This window comes from Mobula birostris, chromosome 13 (assembly GCF_030028105.1).
Source record: "Mobula birostris isolate sMobBir1 chromosome 13, sMobBir1.hap1, whole genome shotgun sequence".
NCBI classification, from domain to species: Eukaryota; Metazoa; Chordata; class Chondrichthyes; order Myliobatiformes; family Myliobatidae; genus Mobula; species Mobula birostris.
In genome coordinates this window covers 52,473,677-52,486,167 of record NC_092382.1, presented here as the reverse complement: position 1 = coordinate 52,486,167, position 12,491 = coordinate 52,473,677, and the positions used below count along the sequence as shown (strand labels likewise).

At 45.1% G+C, this 12,491-nt stretch overlaps 1 protein-coding gene across 1 annotated transcript; it reads right to left on the bottom strand.

The window, feature by feature from the left end:
• Positions 1–11,095: 11,095 nt before the first annotated feature.
• On the bottom strand, positions 11,096–11,653 carry LOC140207610 (peptidyl-prolyl cis-trans isomerase-like). Its single transcript, XM_072276152.1, has one exon. The coding sequence runs from the start codon at positions 11,612–11,614 to the stop codon at positions 11,111–11,113; it is 504 nt and encodes a 167-aa protein (XP_072132253.1). The 5' UTR covers positions 11,615–11,653; the 3' UTR covers positions 11,096–11,110.
• Positions 11,654–12,491: the final 838 nt, after the last annotated feature.

Genomic DNA, 12,491 nt, shown 5'->3' with positions numbered 1-12,491 from the left:
GAACTGGCTAAAGTTGACTGGAAAGGGACACTGGCGGGAAAGATGGCAGAGCAGCAGTGGCTGAAGTTTATGCGAGAAATGAGGAAGGTGCAAGACAGGTATATTCCAAAAAAGAAATTTTGGAATGGAAAGAGGAAGCAACAATGGTTGACAAGAGAAGTCAAAACCAAAGTTAAAGCAATGGAGGGGGCATACAAGGAAGTAAAAATTAGTGGGAAGACAGAGGATTGGAAAGTTTTTATAAGCTTACAAAAGGATACTAAGAAGGTCATTAAGAGGGAAAAGATTAACTATGAAAGGAAGCTAACAAATAATATCAAAGACGATACTGAAAGCTTTTTCAAGTATATAAAGAGTAAAAGACAGGTGATAGTAGATATAGGACCGATAGAAAATGATGCTGGAGAAATTGTAATGGGAGATAAGGAGATGGTGGAGGAACCGAATGAGTATTTTGCATCAGTCTTCACTGAGGAAGACATCAGTATACTGGACATTCAAGGGGGGCAGGGAAGAGAAGTGTGCGCAGTCACAATTACGACAGAGAAAGTACTCAGGAAGCTGAATGGTCTAAAGGTATATAAATCTCCCGGACCAGGTGGAATGCACCCGCGTGTTCTGAAGGAAGTAGCTGTGGAGATTGTGGAGGCATTAGCAATGATCTTTCAAAAGTCGATAGATTCTGACATGGTTCCGGAGGACTGGAAGATTGCAAATGTCACTCCGCTATTTAAGAAGGGGGCAAGGAAGCAAAAAGGAAATTATACACCTGTTAGTTTGACATCGGTGGTTGGGGAGTTGTTGGAGTCAGTTGTCAAGGATGAGGTTACAGAGTACCTGGAGGCACATGACAAGATAGGCAGAACTCAGCATGGCTTCCTTAAAGGAAAATCCTGCCTGACAAACCTATAACAATTTTTTGAGGAAATTACAAGTAGGCTACACAAGGGAGATGCAGTGGAGGTCGTATATTTGGATTTTCAGAAGGCCTTTGACAAGGTGCCACAAATGATAACAAGATAAGAGCCCATGGAATTATGGGAAAGTTACATACGTGGATAGAGCGTTGGCTGATTTGCAGGAAACAGAGAGTGGGAATAAAGGGATCCTATTCTGGTTGACTGCCGGTTACCAGTGGTGTTCCACAGGGGTCCGTGTTGGGGCCGCTTCTTTTTACATTGTACATCAATGATTTGGATTATGGAATAGATGGCTTTGTGGCTAAGTTTGCTGACGATACAAAGATAGGTGGAGGGGCCGGTAGTGCTGAGGAAATGGAGAGTCTGCAGAGAGACTTGGATAGATTGGAAGAATGGGCAAAGAAGTGGCAAATAAAATACAATGTTGGAAAGTGTATGGTTATGCACTTTGGCAGAAGAAATAAACGGGGAGAGAATTCAAAGTTCTGAGATACAATGGGACTTGGGAGTCCTCGTACAGGTTAACCTCCAGGTTGAGTCAGTGGCGAAGAAGGCGAATGCAATGTTGGCATTCATTTCTAGAGGAATAGAGTATAGAAGCAGGGATGTGATGTTGAGGCTCTATAAGGCGCTGGTGAGACCTCACTTGGAGTACTGTGGGCAGTTTTGGTCTCCTTATTTAAGAAAGGATGTGCTGACGTTGGAGAGGGTACAGAGAAGGTTCACTAGAATGATTTCAGGAATGAGAGGGTTAACATATGAGGAACATTTGTCCGTTCTTGGACTGTATTCCTTAGAGTTTAGAAGAATGAGGGGAGACCTCAGAGAAACATTTCGAATGTTGAAAGGCATGGACAGAGTGGATGTGGCAAAGTTGTTTCCCATGATGGGGGAGTCTAGTACGAGAGGGCATGACTTAAGGATTGAAGGGCACCAATTCAGAACAGAAATGCGAAGAAATTTTTTTAGTCAGAGGGTGGTGAATCTATGGAATTTGTTGCCACGGGCAGCAGTGGAGGCCAAGTCATTGGGTGTATTTAAGGCAGAGATTGATAGGTATCTGAGTAGCCAGGGCATCAACGGTTATGGTGACTGGGACTAAATGGGAGAATGGATCAGCTCATTATATAATGGCGGAGCAGACTCGATGGGCCGAATGGCTGACTTCTGCTCCTTTGTCTTGTGGTCTTATGGTCTTATTCCAGCACTGCACGGTTAGAAGATGATTTCTCTCTCCAACTTGGGTTGAACTTAACTGTAAGTGTGATGCCAGATCCCACCTTGCAACTCATTTGAAATGTTGTCCTGCACTCATTGATGGATTTTGTAAATCTTTTTACAGGTTAAAAATGACAAAGAATTTGCCTACGGGAGTCTCGAACACAACACACCAGTTTTGCTGTCTCTGTCCAGATACTGAAAAAGTGGAGCAACGGATTCACTCGATCATTCCTCCTGCTCAGACAGTGCAAATGGATTCACTCGCCCATCTCAACTGAAGGTACGTCAGCAAGTTCACACTGAGCAAGGCCATTCACCTGTTCTGTGGGTGAGAAAGGATTCAGTCAGTCTTCCCACCTGTGGACACACCAGTCAGTTCACACTGCACAGAGGCTGGTCATCTGCTGAATTTGTGGAGAAGGATTTATTTGGTCATCTGACTTAATGGCTCACCAGCGAGTTCACACCAGTGAGCAGCCGTTCACCTGCTCAGACTGTGGGAGTGGATTCACTCAGTCATTCACACTAATGGCACACCAGCAGGTTCACACTGGGGACAGGCCATTCACCTGCTCGGACTGTGGGAAGGGATTCACTTGCTCATCTAATCTGAAGGTACATCAGCGAGTTCACACTGGGGAGAGGCCATTCACCTGCTCAGAGTGTGGGAAAGGATTCACTCAGTCATCCAGCCTACAAGCACACTGGTCTGTTCACACTGGGAAGCGGCCATTCACCTGCTCAGACTGTGGGAAGGGATTCGCTCATTCATTTCAACTGAAGGTACATCAGCGAGTTCACACTGGGGAGAGGCCATTCACCGGCTCAGACTGTGGGAAGGGATTCACTCAGTCATCATCCCTCATGGCACACCAGCGAGTTCACATAGGGGAGCGGCCGTTCATCTGCTCGGTGTGTGGGAAGGGATTCACTCGGTCATCTCAACTGCAGAGACACCAGCGAGTTCACACTGGATAGAGGCCAATCGCCTGCTCAGACTTTGGGAAGTAAAGCCATTAAACATAGAAACATAGAAAATAGGTGCAGGAGTAGGCCATTCGGCTCTTCGAGCCTGCACCGCCATTTATTATGATCATGGCTGATCATCCAACTCAGAACACCGCCCCAGCTTTCCCTCCATACCCCTTGACCCCCGTAGCCACAAGGGCCATATCTAACTCCCTCTTAAATATAGCCAATGAACAGGCCTCAACTGTTTCCTGTGGCAGAGAATTCCACAGATTCACCACTCTCTGTGTGAAGAAGTTTTTCCTAATCTCGGTCCTAAAAGGCTTCCCCTCTATCCTCAAACTGTGACCCCTCGTTCTGGACTTCCCCAACATCGGGAACAATCTTCCTGCATCTAGCCTGTCCAATCCCTTTAGGATCTTATACGTTTCAATCAGGTCCTCCCTCAATCTTCTAAATTCCAACGAGTACAAGCCCAGTTCATCCAGTCTTTCTTCATATGAAAGTCCTGCCATCCCAGGAATCAATCTGGTGAACCTTCTCTGTACTCCCTCTATGGCAAGGATGTCTTTCCTCAGATTAGGGGACCAAAACTGCACACAATACTCCAGGTGTGGTCTCACCAAGCCCTTGTACAACTGCAGTAGTACCTCCCTGCTCCTGTACTCAAATCCTCTCGCTATAAATGCCAGCATACCATCCGCCTTTTTCACCGCCTGCTGTACCTGCATGCCCACTTTCAATGACTGATGTATAATGACACCCAGGTCTCGTTGCACCTCCCCTTTTCCTAATCGGCCACCATTCAGATAATAATCTGTTTTCCTATTTTTGCCACCAAAGTGGATAACTTCACATTTATCCACATTAAATTGCATCTGCCATGAATTTGCCCACTCACCCAACCTATCCAAGTCACCCTGCATCCTCTTAGCATCCTCCTCACAGCTAACACTGCCACCCAGCTTCGTGTCATCCGCAAACTTGGAGATGCTGCATTTAATTCCCTCATCCAAGTCATTAATATATATTGTAAACAACTGGGGTCCCAGCACTGAGCCTTGCGGTACCCCACTAGTCACCGCCTGCCATTCTGAAAAGGTCCCGTTTATTGCCACTCTTTGCTTCCTGTCTGCTAACCAACTCTCCACCCACACCAATACCTTACCCCCAATACCATGTGCTTTAAGTTTGCACACTAATCTCCTGTGTGGGACCTTGTCAAAAGCCTTCTGAAAATCCAAATATACCACATCCACTGGTTCTCCCCTATCCACTCTACTAGTTACATCCTCAAAAAATTCTATGAGATTCGTCAGACATGATTTTCCTTTCACAAATCCATGCTGACTTTGTCCGATCATTTCACCGCTTTCCAAATCTGCTGTTATCACATCCTTGATAACTGACTCCAGCAGTTTCCCCACCACCGACGTTAAGCTAACTGGTCTATAATTCCCCGGTTTCTCTCTCCCTCCTTTTTTAAAAAGTGGAGTTACATTAGCCACCCTCCAATCCTCAGGAACTAGTCCAGAATCTAACGAGTTTTGAAAAATTATCACTAATGCATCCACTATTTCTTGGGCTACTTCCTTAAGCACCCTGGGATGCAGACCATCTGGCCCTGGGGATTTATCTGCCTTCAATCCCTTCAATTTACCTAACACCACTTCCCTACTAACATGTATTTCGCTCAGTTCCTCCATCTCACTGGACCCTCTGTCCCCTACTATTTCTGGAAGATTATTTATGTCCTCCTTAGTGAAGACAGAACCAAAGTAATTATTCAATTGGTCTGCCATGTCCTTGCTCCCCATAATCAATTCACCTGTTTCTGTCTGCAGGGGACCTACATTTGTTTTTACCAGTCTTTTCCTTTTTACATATCTATAAAAGCTTTTACAGTCCGTTTTTATGTTGCCTGCCAGTTTTCTCTCATAATCTTTTTTCCTCTTCCTAATTAAGCCCTTTGTCCTCCTCTGCTGAACTCTGAATTTCTCCCAGTCCTCAGGTGAGCCACTTTCTCTGGCTAATTTGTATGCTTCTTCTTTGGAATTGATACTATCCCTAATTTCCCTTGTCAGCCACGGGTGCACTACCTTCCTTGATTTATTCTTTTGCCAAACTGGGATGAACATTTGTTGCAGTTCATCCATGTAACCTTTAAATGCTTGCCATTGCATATCCACCGTCAATCCTTTGTGTCATTTGCCAGTCTATCTTAGCTAATTCACGTCTCATACCTTCAAAGTTACCCCTCTTTAAGTTCAGAACCTTTGTTTCTGAATTAACTATGTCACTCTCCATCTTAATGAAGAATTCCACCATATTATGGTCAGTCTTACCCAAGGGACCTCTCATGACAAGATTGCTAATTAACCCTTCCTCATTGCTCAAAACCCAGTCCAGAATAGCCTGCTCTCTCTTCGGTTCCTCGACATGTTGGTTCAAAATACCATCCCGCATACATTCCAAGAAATCCTCTTCCTCAGCACCTTTACCAATTTGGTTCACCCAATCTACATGTAGATTGAAGTCACCCATAATAACTGCTGTTCCTTTATTGCACACATTTCTAATGTGTGTCAGAGGTAATTTTTTCACAAAGAGCATGGTAGGTGCATGGAATGCACTGCAGGATGAGAGGGTAGAGGTGCATACAATGCGATCTTTTAAGAGACTCTTAGATATGTACATGGAGCTTAGAAAAATAAAGGACATTGCGGTAGGAAAATTCTAGGCAGCTTCTAGAGTAGGTTACATGGCAGGCAGAGTATTGTGGGACAAAGAGCCTGTAATGTGCTGTAGATTTCTATTTTCTCTGTTCTATTTGTTATACCATGGATGTCTGCTTGGTAAATGTTCTTAAGCCTTGAAGCAAATGTTGTTAGAAGTTTTCCCTTTTGCAGTATTTTTCTATTGTCATTGTTTTTTGGTATTCCAGATAGCTGGGTGTCAAGAGTCCTGATGAAGGGTCTTGGCCCAAAACGTTGATTCTCATCCATAGATGCTGCCTGACTTGCTGAGCTCCTCCAGCACTTTGTGCGTATCGCTCCAGACATCCAGCATCTGCAATATCTCGTGTCCCAGATACTGGTATGTTTATCGAAAGGACACGCAGGCAGGGAAAGAGGGTGCTGTGGCTCTGTTGGGAAAAAATCAAATCAAATCATTAGAAAGAGGTGACATACGGTTGGATGATGTTGAGTCATTGTGGGTAGAACTAAGGAACAGCAATGGTGAAATGACCCTGATGGGAGTTTTCTGAAGATCCCCATACAGTAGGAGGTATATTATCCACAATTTACAACAGGAGAAAGAAAATGCATGCCAAAACAGCAATGTTACAATAGTCATGAGAGATAGTCATGCAGATATATTGGGAAAATCAGGTAGGTGCAGGATCCCAAGAGGGGGATTTCCTACGATGCCCTCAAGATGGCTTTTTAGAGCAGCTCCTGGTTGAGCCCAGCTGGGGATCAGCTATTCTCGATTGGGTGTTGTGCAACGAACAGGAATTAATTAGAGCACTTAAGGAGAAAGAACCCACAGGGGCAAGTGATCGTAAAATATTGGAGTTCATCCTGAAATGTGAGAAGGAGAAGCTGCTGTACTCACTGTACACCCATGATTGTGTAGCCAAGTTTCCATCGAACTCAATATATCAGTTTGCTGATGACACAACAATTGTAGGCCGTATCTCGGGTAATGATGAGTTTGAGTACAGAGAGGAATTTAAGAACCTGGTGGCATGTTGTGAAGACAATAACCTATCGCTCAACGTCAGCAAGACGAAGGAATTGGTTTTTAAATCAGAAGGAGTAGTGGACAGCACGACTCCATTTACATCGGTGGTGTGCAAGTGGAACAGGTCAAAAGCTTTAAGTTCCTCAGGGTCAATATCACAAATGTCCTGACTTGGTCCAACCAAGCACAGTTCACTGCCAAGAAGGCCCACCAGCACCTTTACTTCCTGAGGAAACTAAAGAAATTTGGCCTGTCCCCTAGAACCCACAGTCATTTTTATAGATGACCGTAGAAAGCATTCTTCTAGGGTGCATTACAACCTGGTATGGAAGTTGTCCTGTCCAAGACGGGAAGAAGCTGCAGAAGATCGTGAACATGGCCCAGCACATTACACAAACCAATCTTCCGTCCGTGGACTCACTTTACACCGCGTGTTGTTAGAGCAGTGCTGCCAGGATAATCAAGGACACGACCCACCCAGCCAACACACTTTTCGTCCCTCTTCCCTCCAGGAGAAGGCTCAGAAGCTTGAAGACTTGAACGGCCAAATTTGGGAACAGCTTCTTTCCAAATGTGATAAGACTGCTGAATGGATCCTGACCCAGATCTGGGCCACGCCCTCCAAATATCCGGACCAGCCTCTCGGGTTTTTTTGCACTACCTTACTTTCCATTTTTCTATTTTCTATTTATGATTTATAATTTAAATTTTTAATATTTACTAACTTTTACTATTTTTAATATTTAATATTTGTAATCCAGGGAGTGGGAAGCACAGAATCAAGTATCAGTGTGATGATTGTATGTTCTAGTATCAATTGTTTGGCGACTATAAAGTATATGTATTCCAGGTCAACCACTCACCTCCCACCCCTGTCACCATTTCCACCTTCCCACCTCCCCCTCACCTGGATCCACCTCTCACTCCCCAGCTCTTGCCCCATCCCCACCCCTCACCTCTTTTCTCGGACTATTTCCCGTCCACTCTCAGTCCAGAGGGAGGGTCTCGGCCCGAAATGTTGACGGTCCATTTCCCTCCACAGATGCTGCCCGACCCACTGAGTTCCTCCGGCAGTTTGTTCTTTGGTCTGTATAACCCGTGTTAGTGTGGGGAGCGGGATTTTACAACATATTCCCGGTACAATCTCAACAAAACACAAATAATTGTCACTTTGCCCGGACCATTGGCCCCGCTTGCAGGGCAACAGTCTGCCGGTGTTTGCCCCCCAATGTGGTGAATCGCCACCACCGTGGGCTCAGACATTTCCACAGATGAGCCCCTCCTGTCCCCACCGGGACAAACATCCTGTCCGCCCCCTCTCTCACCGTCTTCATCCTCTCCCTCCCCGGGGAACCGGCATCAAACCGACGGGCCGAGCGGTCTCCTCCTACCTCTCAGCGATACATCAGACTCCGGCCGCAGGAGACGCTTCACAAACGCCCCAACTTCCCTCGGAGGGAAATGGAAATAAATCAGAAAGCGGACATTTACTTTGGGATTTTGTTCCGATTTGACGGGCAGGTCGCAATGCGGCAGGAGACCGGGTAACGCCCTCTCGGCTGGTCCGCCTCCACTATTGGGTGTAACAGTGATTGACATCGCTTCGCACCAATGGGAATAGCGCAGCTCTGCAATCAATTCAATTCCTCTGTTGACTGTTCGGGTGGTGGGCGTGCCTCGCGCTCAGTAGCTCAGCCGTTAAACCGAAAAAGCTCGAGCACAGCAGCGCGTGTGTGACGTAAGGCACCGTGCTCGTGACAGCAGATGCAGATACGGGGAGACCATGGGTGACGTCAGGCGCGTGCGGGAGGGGCTGCTGTGTGACGTAACGTGAGGGGAGAGCTTCAATTTTAAAACACCTTTTGTTGGGTCCGATCTGGAACAACAAAATTAAATTCGGGTTTCATCGGGAGCGGATCCGGTGTTGTGAGATGTGTCCGGCTGTGCCGTGTTGTTGGTGGAGTGGGCAGCGGGGTGTTTGTCTCCGGGCTCTCCTCAGCCCAGGTTTTCACTTTGCGACCGAGCCCGGGCCGTGGATCAATTCCTTGTGGTTCTGCAGGGGGTTTGGGGCGAAGGGACAGTCTGTCTGTCTGTCTGTCTGTGTGGGTCGGGGTTATGAGTGGGTGTGGGTGTGGGTCCCGGGACACATTAACTTGTAAACACCGGACCATCTGGTGAATTGGATCAGACAGCTTCGCTCGCCTGTCCTTTCAGGAAACAACAATTCTCTCTTCATATTAATGACTGTCTAAACTTGCTGTGAACAAGATTATGTGTTACAAGATTGTGAGTTACCGAGTCTAGGACAGCTGTCACCGTCATGGGCTGCGAGTGCAGACAGGGATTGGGGTCACTGAGCTGTATATCAGAGAAGGACACGGGTTTGTACAGCCTCCTGTGGGGTAGAAATGTCCACACGGTGAATTCGGATCTGCTGGCACATCGGGAGTCTGAAAGGGAAAGGGAATAGGGAAGGTGCTGAGCAGAGAGTTTTTAACAGGGGAACCTGTTCAGGGGTGGAGGGGTACAGGAGCTGTCTGATAGATCGTTTTTAATTGTTTTTTATAATCTCACAGATGGTGACTGAGGAAGGAGCTCGTTGACGGAGGATATCCGGAGGCGAGCAGCTCAGATACGGAATCAGGAATTGAATTGCATTGACTTAATTTCTTACATCTATCAGGAGTAAAAATCTTTACATTACGTCTCCATCTAAATGTGCAACGTGTAATCATTGTAATTTATAATAAATAAAATAGACAATGTAATATAGTGTACACTCAGATCAGCGTCAGTTCATCAGTCTGACGGCCTGGTGGAAGAAGCTGTCCCGGAGCCTGTTGGTCCTGGCTTTTATGTTGCGGTACCGCTTCCCGGATGGTATCAGGAGAGTGACAGTGTTGTGATTTTCTGTGTCACGGGTACAGACAGTCGTCTCAAGTGAGGAGTTTGTGTGGAGATGCAGCTTCTCTGGAGGTGGAGGAAAGAGGACACACCAACAGGTGGAACCAGCTGTGGGAAGACATGGTTTGTCAGGTCTGACGATGAGCTGAATGTACCATAACCTTCAGATTGAATCAGAAAACCATTCTGAGGTTATTTGACATGTCAGAAGCAGGGGAGATGTGATCACATGTGCAGAGGGCAGGGGTTGTGTCTCCATGAGACCCTCAGTGAGACGGTTCAAATTACAATGTGCAGGGATGAACTTTAATCACTGATTCTGACACAGTGAGAGGGTTAGTTCTGCCGTAAGGAGGAAACATGAATGGAGAAAGAGACAGGAACTTCATCAATTCTACACGGGTCCTATTTATCAGCACTTGGCTCTTAGCCGACTGTATCTCAGCAGTTTCTTTCTTTTTTTCTTTTCAAATCTTTTTATTATTATTATATTATTCAAAAATAACACGAGTACATCAAATTAAGCAACACAATGTCTAGAGGAAAAAACACATTATTTTAAAGATTGAAAAATGTTGCTGATAATTTTTAAAAAAACACTACTAAGCAGAAAATCTGGGATAAAACCCCATTAGGTGTACAACCCGGAGCCATGCGTCATACAAAAAGCCTCTAAAAATAAACATCAAACCGCCAGCAAGAAAAAAAATATATACCAAAAATTTACAATTAGATCATGGAGGAAATCTATCAATTAACTCAAATGATAATAACGAGCAAATGAACCCCATCTTTTCTCAAAATCAAATAAAGGTTCAAAGGTTCGACTTCTAATTTTCTCCAAACTAAGACATAGCATCACTTGAGAGAACCATTGTGACAAAGTGGGAGCTGATGTATCCTTCCACTTCAACAAAATGACCCTCCTAGCTATCAATGTAACAAATGCAATAACATGATGGTCAGACATAGAGATATCACGGATATTTTGAGGAATTATTCCAAAAAGCACAGTTAATTTGCTAAATTGTAAATTAATTTTAAGTGCTTTAGAAATTGTCGAAAAAACTGACATCCAGTACTGTTCCTGTATAGAACAAGACCAAAATATGTTGTCATCGTCCGGTCCATAAAGACGGTATTCCGGTTCACGGTCCGGTCCATCGACCCCTGATCCAGGTTTTCCTGTCTACACTGGACATCTGGTAGATCATCAAGTTTCGGGCCGACCAAAGAGCGCCTTTCACCGAGCTGATCTGCCAGCAGCACCGGACGTTTTTTTGTGTTTTTTTTTGGAGTTCCAAACAATCACACTTTATTTAAACAGTACAATTCCAAATTCAAATACTTTAGGTCAACTGCCCACTCTCAGTGATTTTAACCGTGGGTTTTGGTGTTCCATTCATGGTGCCACATCTCTCCATCTTCCTTACCACATCCATTCCTTCTACCACAGATCCAAACACAACATGTTTCCCATCCAACCAGCTGCTCCCTGTGATGCATATGAAGAACTGGGAACCATTTGTATTTGGTCCAGCATTGGCCATGGACAGGATGCCTGGCCCCGTGTGCTTCAGCTGAAAATTCTCATCTTTAAACTTCTCCCCATAGATGGACTTGCCTCCAGTGCCGTTATGTTTTGTGAAGTCGCCACCCTGGCACATGAAGCCAGGAATGATTCTGTGGAACGTTGAGCCTTTGTAACCGAAACCCTTCTCGCCTGTGCATAATGCACGGAAGTTTTCTGCAGTCTTTGGGACAATATCTGGTCTTAGCTCCATCACTAGGCGACCCTGGGGTTTATCCTGAATAGAGATGTCCATAAAAACCTTGGGGTTTTTGCCGGCCATGGTTCTGCAGTTTCCGAGGTCGGAGAAAAACGCAAGCGGCAAGCTGTACACTGCCTATGTCACTTTGCGACGATGCAGCCAAAAAGCGGAGAAGCGATACCCACAACTGTCCGGACCCTTTCGGATCCTGCTAGTCTTCCCTCTATTAAGTTAGACCGACTGTCTGCAGGACACCGATTTATCCTACTTCTCTCCAACGTTTGAAGTAGGTTTGGTGTAATTTCTCTCAATCTTTGACAGAAGTTGTCTTTTTCTCCCTCGTCGCGAAAGCTCTTTTGGAATATAGCTGATCGTGTAAAATAGCTGATATTTCACCAACCAAATGAGAGAGGCGGACCTGGTGTGTATGAATACTCCTCCTCTCAGCTGATAGTCCTGTCGAACTGTTCCGCCCGCCCTCTCTAGCGTCTGATGTCAGTGCAAGCACTCATTTAAGGAGGTATTTCTTAACTTACAGCAAAAGTCTGGAGGAAGAAACGCCCCACGAGAAGGGTGCACCATCTGTGGAGAATTCCCAAGGAAGTTAGGATGCTATATCTTTGAAATAATATACGTTGTAATGAGGATTAATTAATTGATGGTAGTCAAGAGGACTGGGAAAGTTTAAAACTACAAGGTATGCCACAAAAATTGTAAAGAATGTGGGACACATAAGAAAATTATTAAAAATATTGATGGGGTTTTTACCGAAATACAAGTAAAAAGCCAAAAGTAATGTTGGTTTTTGAGGCTTATTGTAAAATTGGGAATGAGAAGTTACAGATTCTAAATAATGAAAGTAATAACAGATTGCAAAGGTCTGTAGGGAGAGGGATTTTTTTTTAATTTTTATCAGTGAAAAAGAACAGGACAAATTTGTATCTTTACAAATGAGTGG